The sequence below is a fragment of the Chlorocebus sabaeus genome, chromosome 10, assembly GCF_047675955.1.
Source record: "Chlorocebus sabaeus isolate Y175 chromosome 10, mChlSab1.0.hap1, whole genome shotgun sequence".
In the NCBI taxonomy this organism is placed as follows: domain Eukaryota; kingdom Metazoa; phylum Chordata; class Mammalia; order Primates; family Cercopithecidae; genus Chlorocebus; species Chlorocebus sabaeus.
Genome location: NC_132913.1, coordinates 66,727,000 through 66,742,327, shown reverse-complemented (window position 1 = coordinate 66,742,327; position 15,328 = coordinate 66,727,000). Strand labels below are relative to the sequence as shown.

The 15,328-nt window shown below is 36.1% G+C and overlaps 1 protein-coding gene across 5 annotated transcripts in view; it reads left to right on the top strand.

The window, feature by feature from the left end:
- ZNF385B (zinc finger protein 385B) overlaps positions 1 to 13,756 on the top strand; it is a 415,712-nt gene extending 401,956 nt beyond the window's left edge. For all 5 annotated transcript variants that reach the window (XM_038000630.2, XM_038000628.2, XM_038000631.2 and 2 more), the window contains 4 exons: positions 8,950 to 9,195; positions 9,997 to 10,175; positions 10,752 to 10,853; positions 12,262 to 13,756. In XM_038000630.2, coding sequence (XP_037856558.1) covers positions 8,950 to 9,195; positions 9,997 to 10,175; positions 10,752 to 10,853; positions 12,262 to 12,480 — 746 coding nt within the window. In that variant the 3' untranslated portion in view covers positions 12,481 to 13,756. The remainder of the gene's footprint in view (positions 1 to 8,949; positions 9,196 to 9,996; positions 10,176 to 10,751; positions 10,854 to 12,261) is intronic.
- The last annotated feature ends 1,572 nt before the right edge of the window (positions 13,757 to 15,328 follow it).

Sequence of the window (15,328 nt, the reverse complement as noted above, 5' to 3'; positions counted from 1 at the left end):
AATGAGTATTTATGTCTACCAAAAAACACTTAAAAGAATCTACATAGTAGAATTATTCAAAATGGCCAAAAACTGAAAACATTTTAAATTTTCATCAATAGCAAAATAGGTAAATAAATTGTGGCATACTCATACAATGGAATACTACCCAGCACTGAAAAAATATCCTTCTATCTATAATAATATAGACGAATCTTACAGACATAATGTTGAGTGAAAGCAGCCAGACACAAAATAAATATATTGTGTGATTTTCTTATATGAAGCTTAAAAATAGGTAAAACTGATCTAGGTTAATAGAGGTGGTTATCTTTGGGGGAAATCTCAACTGGTAGAGGTTCAAGGGAGTTTCTGGGGTGGTGAAAACACTTGATCGTCAGGTGTATTGTATCTATGTGATATTGTATCTATATACATACATTAAAATGTATTAAATTTATATATATTATAATATATGCTATACCTCAATTAAAAGAAAAAGAAAAATGTTTAAAAGTACAGATAGTAACAATTTCTGTCTCATTATAGTGTTTGAAAAATAAATTAGATAATGACTGTAAATTCTTAAAATAGTGATTTGTCTATAGTGAGTGCTCAGTTACTATGAGTGGTTGATTTGTGATTATTATTGTTACGTTTACCATTATTGTAAGGTACAATTGCCTGGAACAGCCATTAGGCTAGTATTTTTGCTCTGCATAAAGCAAATTTTCAAATAATGGTTGTAATACTGATTTCAGTTTTCAAGAACAATGCTTCAATCAACTTAACATTATTAGGATGTATAAAAGAAAGTTTATTATTATTGTAAAGTTTTTTACTTTAGTGTACAATGTTTTAACTCTTAAAACTGCAAGATTTAGGCTGGGTGCGGTGGCTCAAGCCTGTAATCCCAGCACTTTGGAAGGCCGAGACGGGCGGATCACGAGGTCAGGAGATCGAGACCATCCTGGCTAACCCCATGAAACCCCGTCTCTACTAAAAAATACAAAAAACTAGCCAGGTGAGGTGGTGGGTGCCTGTAGTCCCAGCTACTCGGGAGGCTGAGGCAGGAGAATGGCGTAAACCCGGGAGGTGGAGCTTGCAGTGAGCTGAGATCCGGCCACTGCACTCCAGCCTGGGAGACAGAGAGAGACTCCGTCTCAAAACAAACAAACAAACAAACAAAACTGTAAGATTTTTGTTTCCTTTCAGAATAACAAAAATTTTTAAAATTACATTGAGATACAAAGCATCATTAATCTTATAAAACAATATTCATCTGTTTTAGTGATAAAATAAATACCAATCAAATTAACAATGAGATACCATATTATGTCTGTTGGATTGGTAAGGGCAATGGATAATTAGGCTGATAAAGGTACAGGGAAGCCACGATCCTTTATGACACTCCTAAGAGTATTCATTTGTATGACCATTCTGGAGGGCAATTTGGTATATGCATCAAAAGCTCAGAAATGTACACAATCTTTGTCCCAGCAATTTCTCTTCAAAGTTCATGTCCTGAGGAAATTATCAGATGAGTTTTCAGAGATGTCTGTATATAATACTGTTTATGTAACTGGTTTATTGAATGTATGAATTCAATGAGGTACAAACATGATAGCCTATACAGGGTTGCTTAACAATGCAGTGTTGCTTGACAATGCAGATACATTCGAAGACATGCATTTTTAGGCTATTTTGTCATTGTGCAAGCATCATTCAGTGTATAGTACTCACACAAATCTAGGCAGTACAACCTACTACAGGCCTAAGCTAAATAGTTTACACTAGTATTAGTTCCTTCTCACATTGTTAATAAAGACATACCTGAGACTCGGGAATTTTTTTTTTTTTTTGTCTGAGATGCAATCTCGCCCTATCGCCCAGGCTGGAGTGCAGTGGCACTATCTCGGCTCACTGCAACCTCTGCCTCCTGGGTTCAAGAGATTCTCTTGCCTCAGCCTCCCAAGTAGCTGGGATTACAGGCACGTGCCACCACACCTGGCTAATTTTTTTTGTATTTTTAGTAGAGATGGGGTTTCATCATGTTGGCCAGGCTGGTCTCATACTGACCTCAAGTGATCTGCCTGCCTCGGCTTCCCAAAGTATTGGGATTACAAGTGTGAGCCACTGTGCCTGGCCGAGACTAGATAATTTATAAATGAAAGAGGTTTATTTGACTCACAGCTCAGCATGGCTGGGGAGGCCTTAGGAAACTCACCACCATGGTGGAGGGGGAAACAAACATGCCCTTCTTCACATGGTGGCAGCAAGGAGACGTGCGAAGTGAAAGGGGGAAAAAACCCTAATGAAACCATCAGATCTCATGAGAACTCACTCACAATCATGAGAACCAGCAGCATGGAGGTAACTGCACCCATGATTTAATCACCTCCCACCAGCTCCCGCCAATGACATATGGAGATTATGGGAACTACGATTCAATATGAGATCTAGGTGGGGACACAGCTAAACCATATGAACTATTTAGCTCCTACACTACACACCTATATAGCAGGTTACTATACTAAATACTGTAGGCAATTGCAACACAATGATAAGCATTTGTGTATCTAAACATAGGAAAGGTACCATAAAAATATTGTATAAAAGATGAGAATGGCATACCTGTATAGAGCATTTACCATGAATGGAACTTGTAGAGGTGGAAGTTGCTGTGGGTGAGTCAGTGAGTGAGTGGTGAAAGAATGTGAAGGTCCAGGACATTCCTATACACTTACCATACTAGGATGTTACTGTAGACTTTATAAGCACTATATACTTAGGCTACACTAAATTTATTTTTAGAAAATTTCTTTATTCAGTAATAAATTAACCTCAGCTTAATGTAATCTTTTTACTTTATAAACTTTAAATGTTTTTAAACTTTTGACTTTTTTGTAATAACGCTTAGCTTAAAACAAACACACTGCAGAGTGCTACAAAAATTCTTTATATTCTTATTCTCTAAGCTCTTTTCTGTCTTTAAATTTATTTATTTAACTTTTAAAAGTGAAATACACAGGGTCAGGATCATTAATGTCACTGTCTTCCACTTACACATCTTAACCCACTGGAAGGTCTCCAGGCGCAACTACACGCATGGAACTGTCATAAATGATAACAATGCCTTCTTCTAGAATACCTCTTGAAGAACCTGCCTGAGGCCATTTTACAGATAACTTTAATTTTTTTCATAAATGGAAGGAGTACACTCTAAAATAATTATTATAAAAAGCATAGTATAGTAAATATATAAACCAGCAACACAGTCATTTATTATCACTACCAAGTATTATATCCCTTATATAACTGTGTGTGCTATACTTTTATACAACTGGTAGCACAGTAGGTTTGTTCACACCAGAATCATCACAAGCACATGAGTAATGTGTTACACTACAACATCATGACAGCTGCCACACCTCTAGGCAATAGGAATTTTTCAGCTCCATTATAACCTTATGGGACCACCATTGTATATGCAGTCTATCATTGACTGAAATGTCATTATGCGACACATGACTGTATATTCTATTGAATCTCCCTTTCTCATTCCTCAAAGACATTGTCAAATATCAGAAAGTCTGGTCCTGTTTGAAACTTTAGGCTCTTATCCAGTTGAACACTCCCTTTTTTCTGGCTCAGGTTGAACCATGAAAAGGGGCATGGTCTGCTCTTTCTTCCGTGTTCCATGCTTTCTGATTCTTGTGCTTTCCATTGTTAGGGATAAGAGGAGGAATTAGAGGAGAAAAAAGGGCAATGCTTTTGTACTTAATGACATTTATGGTTGTCCTCTGAATGGCAGATGTCCAGATGCTCTCTGACTCTCAGGGACAACGTGTGAATTCTTCATAAGGTTGGTTCCCTGACCTCTTACAACCCTTCCTCAGCTTGTGCCACTAAAAGTCCACCCTTCAGCCTCTTGCTGCCAAGGTCCTAGTGATCAGACTTCTTATGTTGGGCACTAACAACATGATTTGAGCCAGGTCACGTTTCAAAGCATCCTATTGGCCCAAAGAAATCTTATTCAACCTTGACATGCCAAACTGAGATTACAGGTTCTTCTCCTTCTTACCTTTCTTGTTCCAACCCCATCTCCCTTCAACCACAAGTGAGGAACAGATTGCCAAGACCTGCAGTAGTCTAACTAGGGAATGAAATCCCAGTGTCCCCTTCTTACCTGCATTTCTAGCTTTATTAGTTTGGGATTCAGAAGCTCCCAACCAGACCAGAAATTCATGACTCCAGTGAGTCCTCCAATCTTCAGACTACTTTATAAGGCCTAGACAGGTGGGTGATAGGGTGCTGGTAGCTGGACCAGTTCTACTAAATCTTATAAATACTGCAGGACTGTGTTGGGGGTTTCTGAGGAACTTTCTCTAACATGCTATAATAGTAAATACCAGTTGCTTTCAGTTCTCAGTTGTGTCCTTCATTGAGGCCACAGAAGTCTCGTTCAGTATCCTTTAAACATTAACAAAAGTGCAAACCAGAGATAACCAAAATATCCAAAGAAGATTGCTGAATATAGTACATTCATATAAATAAATATAATTTGGTGTTAGAAATCTTAATCCAGTTCTGCATTTATTGACATGGAAATGTTCTTGATTTATTCCTAAGTGAAAAATATTAGTTACAGAACAGTATGTTTCTGTATATTCATATTTGCTATTATGTAAAAAATAGTATAGAGTAATATATACCAAAATATCATAATGCTAGGTCAAAACTATTGCCTGTGAGCCAAATATTGCCTGCCACCTATTTTCGTAAGTAAAATGTTACTGGATCACAGCCATGCCAGTGGCTGCTTTCCTGCTACAAAGCAGAGTTGAGTAGTTACAACACAGACAGTATAGCCACAAAGCTTAACGTGTCTTCTGGAGCTGTATAGAAAAAGTTTACGAACTGTTATTGTATATGATAGAATCATGAGTAATTTTAACTTTTTAAAATGTTTGTCTGACTTCATTTTTAAAATCTTCTGCAGTGAGCATACATTTATTGCATAAAATATGTATCCATTATTAAACCACTGAATCCTGATTAGAAAATCTTATTACATTGATAAAATTAAACTCAAAAGCAAATCTTACAAGTCAAATAATAAAAATTTGATTACAGCTTTCAAAGTTCTAATTCAAAATATAAGACCTACATCGTAGGTAGAATATTAATTTTTTATTGTTTTTTAAATTAAGACCTATGAATGGACATGACTCTTCCATATGCCAACAGGATTGGTTTCTTAAAACTTCTTTTTAGAGCTTCTGGTATGTTCTTTTTGTCTTAGCATATTAGTCTTCTGAGGCTGTGTTTGAGTAATGTAGTGCTAAGTTTGATGAATAAGGCGGATTAATTTGAGTAAAGATTTTGGAGTAAGAAATAAGGGTGATACATTTTGAAGACTGATTTTCTTTACATGGCTTATGAACTGGACATAAAAGGAGTATCAAAGAAAAGAGTTTTCAAGTGTTTGGAGCTTTGGAAAATACATGAATCAGTATGGAACTTCCCAAGGACACTACTTTGAAGAAATAAATTCACTTGGATGCAAAAATTATGTATATTTTTTACAACGAACAATTCTGATGTAGCTAAGCAAATTCTGCTTCAAAATCCTGTAGGATAAAACCTTATAAATGTGTTTGAGTAATCAAGAAATAATTAGGACAGTCAGAAAACCTGCTAATTAACATTAGGTGAGGGAATACTTGAAAATGGAATTCATCTTAACCAGAAGTTCCAGAAGACATGCATCTTTATTAAAAGAAACAGAAGTAAACAGTACATTAATTAAACTTTCAAATACACAAAGAGGTTTTTAAAATACCAAGAAAGAATGAGGAATAAAACAATGGATTTTCATTAAAATATCAAGCAATTAAGATGAGAAATAATAAAATTAGGCTTTGAAGTTTAGACGTTTGCATATTGAGAAAGACTGCCGCTATTCAAATATATAAATACATCAGTGACTTTTCAAATTTTAGGATCTGTTTTATTGACTAGATAGTATCTATCCAATAACAGAATTTCCTGAATAGAGTAAAATCATTTACACATTTCCAAAGTCAATATTTTTCCTTAATATTCTCAAAGATTAAGACTCTGGCCTATCTGAGAAAAAAATTTAAAACGTAATTTATCTGAATTTTAGATCATGTAAGTGTTAAACATACCATACATCTCAATTTTAAAAGGGAAGTGTCTGCCTTAGTATATATTTTAATAGTTTTAAGATATTCTCTGCCTCTGGCTCAGTTGACCTCTGTAATAATATCTCCCATTACACTTGTTGCCAGCTCTATGCTCAACTAGCAAGTATTCACCAAGAAAACCCCAAGATTTCTAATACCTAGGTATTTCCTCATGTTTCTGCTTCTAACCATTCACTTCCCACTTATTTTCAACCCTATTCTATGCTTATCTAAATCTGACCTTCAAAACCTTCAAAATGCCACTTCCTTAATGAAAAATGTCTCATTCTTCCCAAGCAGAAGTAATCATTTTCTGCTCTATGCTCTCATGCCTCTTACCAGTTTCTGTTGTAAATTAGAGATCTTTGAATGACTGTCTCATTTTCTCCTGCTATGCTGTAATTTTCTCATAGTACATACTTTATTTACTATTCTCTTTAGTGTCTAGCACATTGTCAGCAATTAACATATTGTTAATATGTACTTGTTAATTCACAAATTACCTCTTTGAAAACAAGATATGAAAAGGAAATATTTTTCTTAAAGAAATAGGAACAGAGAAAATATATAATTTTATACATCTTCTCAATATAACCTAAATCAAATGATTGTTGAACAGGATAGATATTTTCACTTATGCCAAATAAATATACTTTAAAAACTAACCTACAATTGTAAAATGAAGCAACTGCTATTTCACATCTAGGGTGACTGTTGTATACTTTTATGTCACTAGTGATATATTAAGTCCTCCTTTTGTGCTGAAATATTAGTGTACCACAGACCGATCAGTTAGAGAAAACATCATGCTCATTTATACCACTTACTAATCCGTGGGACATTATTTAATTTTGAAAAGGCTCGGTTTCCTAATCTTTAAGATAGGAATAATCATTTTGAGCCTACCTATTTCACAAGTTTTCTGTGAGAGCTAATAAGACAATGTAAGTCATAGCACTTTGTAAACTGTAAAGTTCTATATAAATGTAAGGGTTTATGAGGGACATTAGTATAAGGGACATTATTAGTAATATGAGAGAATGAGTGAGTCAATGACTGAAACAGGTCAGAATTCTTAGATCGAATTCATATGAAATGCTTGAAGCAAGGAAAGATTTTGGTATGTAATAACTTTAATTTTCATCACAAGAAACTGAGTAATTCCAAATATTAAGATTACTGAATTATTTTGCTGCTTTATGAGTTCTGTAAGATTGCAGATTCAATCTGAGGGATCCTTATAGATGAGAGGGTTCCAAGCCTAAAATATTCTCCAATCTAATTTGCTATTACCAATTAGGAAGAATGATTTTATGTCCTTCTCTCATACTGTAGAGGTCAGTTTAATAAAAGTCTAAGACCTTTTCCATCATATTTCATGTCGTCCTGAAGTTTTAGTACACTCACTGAAAGGGAATATGGAATGTGCAACCTAAGGGTATAAAAGGATCTCAGCATTCATTTATTCTAAGTAACACCCAGATTTGAAATCCCTCCATAGCACCCTGGCTGTGTCTAGTCTCAACCTGAATGGATCCAACTGAAAAAAAAGGATGGAAATCAACTGCTGATTCCTAAATCAATTAGGCTTTTATTTATATAATATTTTAGTAGAAACATGATCTCCCATCATTTGCAAGTGTCCTAAAAGCTTAGGTTTACCCATATACAGAACCTTGTAACATACACACAGAAACACACACCACGTTGCTGTTGCCTAGTCTCTCCTTCCCTCTTAGTCTTCTAGACCAATGGTATACAATTCCAAATTAGCTAGGGCAGTTAGCAAATATATTCTCAGATTTCATTCCCTTTCTCTCTTCATGAGAGTTAATCAGCATATCTATAGACATTTTCTAAAAGTACCAGCTCTACTAGGATTAAATGTTTGATGGATTTTGTTGTTGCTTACAAAGCCCCAGCTTCTTTCCCAAAGGAGTCACTGAACAGAGACTGTCTTGAATAGCAAATGAACCTCAATGAGTTAGATTCTGTTAAAGTCACTCTGACTCTCATAGCCTACACATGGGCCTTGGGGATTATAAGCATTTAGTAGCTACATGATCAAACTGCCAAAGTGTCTTTAAATGACTTGGCTAATCTTCATATTGTGCTTATGGTTAATGTCATTATTTAAAACTTTTGATTTAGACTGGCAGTAATTAATAAGCATAATGAATGGAATCTTGGTCTCTTATATTTTGGATAAATTGCATTGCCATCCACAGAGCAGCAAAAACTTAGCTAATCATAACCAAAATTAACCATGTTTCTTCTATCCCACAATCCAAAGCTAAAATTATAGCTTGGTATACAAATTAAAGTTTAACTTATCTCTGTCATAATTAAACGTAAGTAGTCAAATGAAACTAACATGGCCTAATGGCTTATTTCATGTTACCTTCATATCATGTAATTGTATCAGAGGGTAGGTGGTTTTGTTTAATAATAAAGAGTTTCTTGTAGCATAATTTACAACTGAAGGATGTCAGATAGAAACTTAACTTCTCCAAGTGGGAGAACAAAGTCATTTTTCATAAGTCATCCTTATCTTGGGATGACCTAATATCAAACTGATGGCATACTGTTCTGTTTGATTTAAACATAGAGGTTGATTTAACCTTTATAAACTGAAATCTATGCTGCAATAAAAACTTCACATAAGAATCAAATTTCTATTTTTGATTCCTTTATGGTGATTTATCTTTGTTTATATGATATATGAGGCTTCAATAAGATCTGTCTGTGTTTCTCTTAGAAGATAAAGGGAAGTTAAAAGCCAGCAGTTCCAGTCAGCCGTCAAGCTCTGAAAGTGGCTCATTTCTCCTCAAATCTGGCACAACAGCCCTGCCACCTGGAGCAGCCACTTCTCCCTCCAAGAGCACAAATGGAGCTCCCGGTACTGTTGTTGAATCAGAAGAAGAAAAAGCCAAAAAATTACTTTATTGTTCACTATGCAAAGTGGCTGTGAACTCCCTGTCACAGCTGGAGGCACACAACACAGGTTAGCAGCTATCTTTTGCATTTAAATAATGTTTATAATAAAACCCAACTTTTCCCATCAGAATACCATATCTTTTGTTGTTCAGACCTTAGGGTTGTTCAATACTTCTCTACTTTTTTGATTCAAAAGAGTGATTTTAGAAGAGTATGATCATATGACTTTGCAACTAGCAAGACAAAAGCAGCTTGGAGATCAAACTTGTCCTATTCTTTATTTTCCTAAAAACATCTAATACTGTCTAAAACTCATTTTGATGAAGTGACAGAGATGAAGATAAATATTTATGCACAGTGTTCACTGCAATACACTTAAAAGAGAAAAAAAATGGAAACAACCTAAAGCCCACCAGTAGGGAAATACTGAATAAATTATAGTAACCCAATATGATATATGTTAATCAGCCATTAAAACATAATGATCAGAAAATATGTACATGATTTGTTATGTGAAATTTTTAGGATATTTAATTAGTATGATTCTCATTTTGAAAAAAAATTGTTAGTACATTAAAAAAAGAATCTGACAAGAAATACCCTAAAATGATAATAGTGGTTGCCTCTGAGTAGTGAAAACATGAGTAATCTTTATTTTCTTATGTTTCTCTATATTTTCTGTATTATATACTCTTACATTTTTCCATTTTTTACAATAACGTGTTAAACTAAAAATCAGCATTAGAGTGATCATTTTAAAAAAGCATTGGGAATTTTAGCCTGCAGGTAAACTTCTCAAGGATAAGAAAACAAAGAGCTTTGTATAATTTTTGGATAGCTATTTAATATGTGTCTCTTTCTGTCTTAGGATCTAAACACAAGACCATGGTTGAAGCTCGTAATGGGGCTGGTCCAATTAAATCCTATCCTAGACCTGGATCAAGATTAAAGATGCAGAATGGCAGTAAGGGGTCAGGACTACAGAACAAGACATTTCATTGTGAAATCTGTGATGTTCATGTTAATTCAGAAATTCAACTCAAACAGGTAACGTATCCTGAATTAGTAAACATTGTTGTTTGAGGCCACCACTTGACTGTGTAATTTCTCATCTATAGAATGGTTTTTACCGTGCTCACGGTTAAGTTGACTAACTTTTGTAGGATGCAAACAATATGCAACATACAGGTGCTACGTGGAAGAAAAAGTCAGTATGAAATATTTGAGCATCTACTGTTACTATATGTCAGGTTCCAGGCTAGATGTTGGAGAGACAGGAACAGTAGTCACTGGAGCCTACAGTTGAGCAGGAGCTTCTGGTAAGGTGAGATGATAAGCCTGTCTTCCAAAGGCTCAAAATCTGATTAGAGAGAGAAACTCATCAGTAACAGTGTTAATACCAGGCAAAATCTGATGAGGGCTATAGAGAACAGAAGACAGACAGAGAAGCATTACAATTGAGGGAGGAATAAGTCTTAATTTAGAAATCATAATGATTTTACCCACACCATCGTGGAACTATGGACCTAGAGTTGGCAATGGAGAAAACAGCTATCTAGAAATAAATTTTACATGGAATAAGACTCACATTTCAATTCAGCTAATGCATCAAACTTTTTTCAGCACATTTCTAGCCGAAGGCATAAAGATCGAGTTGCAGGGAAACCACTGAAGCCAAAATACAGCCCTTACAACAAACTCCAGCGGAGCCCAAGTATTCTAGCAGTAAGTTTACCTCACCTGCTCACCTGTTTTGTGGGGCAGCCTTGCTGGGTTGGGCAGCCACTGTGGGCAAGGAAGGCATAGAGTCTAATGGTCATGAAAGGTTTCGAATTTAAATAGTCCTCATAGACAGAAGTTTTAGATTGAACTGCTTAGTTCCTGCTAGAGGACAACTTACTTAGAAAACAGAAACTGAACCTCTTTAACAGCTAATATGTTACTCTTTACCAAGTTATTTTCAAAAGACTATCCTATTTAGCATATAAAGTCAAGTCTCAAGAACAAGGACAAATGATGCCTCAGGAATCCTGGGATGTTGAACTTGCAAAGAGGGATTTCTTTCATAAAACAAAAATCCATCCATTTAATTTAATATCCTCATGCTTTCTGTTTTTTTGGTTTTTGTTTTTTAATATGGCATGAGAAGGTAAAGCAGTGTCTGTATGGTGTTCTCTCTCCATTCTAGCAGGCATGTTGGCAATTAGCCTGTGATGCTCTCAATATGTGCTATTTTCAGTGTCTTTGCAAAAACACCTAGGGACTCCAGCAATAAGTGTCATATAAATACCAAGATGGATAGATTTCACAGTCTCCCTGGGACTGGGCCCAGTGCAGTGTTCAGTCTGAGGATGAAGCTAAACTTGTCCAGCTGGAGGCAATTCTGAGATTACCTTCCAGCTTCTCCAAAGCCTCTGTCTGACGCTGCAAGCAGGTGTTACCTGCATTAAGCAAATCCAGCTTGCAAGGCTCCTCCTGATTGCAAGAGAGAGAAATTAAGGATTGATTTCTTCACAGGAGGATTCCATCCTGGCATTCCGTTGAATAGAGAGTTTCTAGCCCACTTACAATCATTCTCAACAACAGAAATTTGATTTAGCTGTGATTTTTCAAGGAATACTCATTAAGTAGCCAGTGACAGAGGTGTGAACTGACTGTTTTCTTGACTCTTCAGGGTCCCTAAAGTACTGAACTCATTACCTAACTTCAATGCAGCTTATCTCAGAGAAGGGAAGGATCACACATATTCTTCAAAAATAAAACAAAACTCTCTAGGCCTCATTGTGGTTTAAGACAAGCCTGAATTTTGAATTGAACTTCATCACCTAAGCAGGAAACTTCTGGGCATGTATTTTTCCTGGTGAGCAGCAGCATAAAATAGCTTTAGAATTTATTCAGAGGCCTTTCCCTGTGCCCTAGCACACAGGAGCAAAGACCACCAAATAAAAGAAAGCTGTGCCATGAGCCACTGAAACCAGCATTGTGAATATAATCATTTCTCGACTTCTGAGGGTGAAGATTTTCAAAATTTAAGACTTCTTAATGTTGGTGTTTTACTTATGAAAAGGTACCTGTGGTGCGGTTATTCAAAAACAGTATCTCCACCCCGTTCCTGGTTTTCTCCCTCCCTTAGGCAAAACTTGCATTCCAGAAAGATATGATGAAGCCTTTGGCCCCAGCCTTCCTGTCCTCACCTCTCGCAGCGGCAGCCGCCGTGTCCTCTGCGCTGTCACTCCCACCCCGGCCCTCCGCCTCGCTCTTCCAAGCTCCAGCCATTCCTCCAGCTCTTCTGAGGCCTGGACATGGGCCCATCCGCGCCACTCCTGCCTCCATCCTCTTTGCTCCGTACTAACGTCTGCAAACCCCAAGACGTTTGAGGCCAGTAGGAAGTTGAGAAAGAAAGCCACAAGGATTCAGCAAGTTAAGCAGTTTGTGTTGCAGTACCCCCATTCACTCACAAAATGCAGCCTACCACCCCGCTCCCCAATTCCAAAGAGAAACACATCACTAGATTCACGAGGGCTTTTAGAGACCGCTCCTATAATTTAGTAATCTGAGCAGCATAGGCTTTATCCCCCTACTTCCTCCCCGCCACCCCTCCCTCGCCACCCCATTCAATTTGTGTATCTCAGATATTTGATTTCTTGAACATATATTGGTCAGAAAGAAAAAGAAAGAAAATCATTCTCTATTTTTCCATGGGTATGATCTGGCTTAAAACAATATGGAATATTTTCCTGACAGACTTGAAAACTAGGATCTTCCTCAGATGTCTGTAAATAACTCTGGTATCCAACTGAGTGTATTCTAGTGTGGAACAAAAATCAATGAACACAAGTGCTTACTTGTGGATACCATCTTACCAACGGATCACAAAGTTCTCTTTTTGGTGTACTGTTGTTGACAGGGATTGTGTACTGTTTCGACCCAAGTACTGTTGTATCCTGTGTAGTACTAGATCTGTATCTCTTGTCTGAATTAAACATTTTTAGTTGCTGTGTAAATGTTAGGAAGCAAAGTAGCTTTGAATTTTCTCTTTAAGAGAACAAAAGATAAAGTAATGTATTTTCTTTATTTCACATTTTATTTGGAGATATTTAAATGAAATAGAAAGCCATATAACATAGCTATAATTACTACCTGTTTGCTATTTTTGTTTAACTTATTTTGTAGCTTCCTCACTGGTTTGTGTTGCTAAGCAAACGTATACAAACAGAAAAAGAGCTTCCTAAATTGCACATTTTTGCACCTCTTGTGCATTCTGCAAGAAGACAATGAATCCATGTATTTCTATATAAGTATCTTCTTCATTTTTAACCTGTTTTCATTTGTAATGATGCTACATAATTTTGTGGCTCCCTAATGCAATAATGTACAGAAGATAAAAAATTTATAATTGAACAATTTGTCTTTCTGTTCACTGAATATATTGCAGGTCATGCTCCCATGCCCCCCTTTCTAAACCGATATCAACTAGACTGGAATGTTTGTGATATCAGGGGCAAGAGTTATAAAACAACAAAATAGAGTAAACTCTTTTAGAGCATCTATATCTGCAACCTGTAAATGGTAAAATGTCTGTGTATTTTTTTAAATGTACCTTTTCAATAAAAGTACAAAAAACAAAATCTGTTTGTATTTTCAATGTTTTTTTTTCTCCTGAGACACTTTCAATTTGAAATCATCTGATGAAAGACTTTTAGTAGGTGCAAAGATTGCTTCTTACATAGCATTTTTAGCTCTTGTTTGCAGCATATTTGTCATGTTTATTCATTACTGTTCACAGCATCTGCATGAGGTGAAATTTTACTGCTATTTTCTCTCTGAATCTCCAAGAAGTTGGGCCAAAGTTGTTGAGTTACCCAAAATCACAGTAGCAGCCTGCAAAAAGCTTTGGACTAGAATTTTTTTTTAACTTACTGTGAGTCCTCTAAATCTCTAGTTCATCTTTTATTGATGTCCATGGCATTTATGATCTCTTTTCAGATAATTTTATTCCACTTCTCCTTTGCCTTCTCCAATCAGCACATCCTTCTTCCACCTCATTCTGTTGCTTTTAAGTATAAAGATCAATATATCACTGTTTGTTCTCGTGAATTATTGCTGCTTACAAGACTGCTCTAAAACTTAGTAGCCTAAATACAGCCATTTGATAACTAGTTACATCAGAATTTCATGGGTCAAGAATTCCAGCAGGGTTTGGCTGGGCTGTTCTTCTCTTCCCGGTGGCATCTAATAGAGTACCTTTGTTAGTATTCAGCTCTCAGGCAGGCTGGACTGGAGGGCCCAGGATGACTTCACTCATATGTCTGCCCAGTCAAAAATGATTGGAAGGTTGAGCCTCACTGGAATGATCTACCAGAGGGCCTCCATGTGGCCTCCCCAGCATCCTCCTTGTTGTCTCAGGTAGTTACATAGTAGCAGAGAGAACATTTTAAGAGTCCTGGGTAAAAATCAAAGCCTTCTTAAGAAATAGTGTTGAAACTCCCAGCACATCTTCTGCTGCATTCCATTGATCATGCAAGTCACTAAGACCAATTCAGATTCAAGAGGAAGAAAATTAGACGTCGTTTCCCAATATGAAGAAGAGAAAGAATTTGCCACCATCTTTAATCTACCACACTGTTATAGAATTTGGAGGGGAGTGGCTACAAAACCATTACAGATTCTGTTTCTCCCTACCCTACATGCAAAACATGTCAGTTTTTAAAAATGAGAATTAGGGTGGGACTTAGATTCTCATTTCTAAAAATTTAAGGCCAGTAGGTGGCAGTGTAGCTGTGATTCATGGCTTCATGACTTCCTCTTTGAGTTTATCTAACTGAAATTTGTTGGTCTTAATATTTTAGTCTTATAATCATGTTTCTTTCAGACTCTAGTAATATTTCAGTTTGATATTCAGAATTTGGCATTTTTTAGAAATATGACTCATTTGAAGTCTAACAATACTAGTTACACTTAACCTTGGTTGGACCTTCAGTCATGATTTATAGACAGCATGCCCTGAAGGAATTGTGTTCCCATTTAACACTTTGGAGTACTTTTTGTTTTTATTTTTAGGGACTTCAATGGCCATGATATTTTGTTTACCTTTCATTATCCTATATTTCATTAAAGCTTACTGCAATCCTCAAAAATTTGTAAATGACAGTATTTAAATAGACTCAGGAATTTACTGATTAGATTTATAGAGTTAAGAT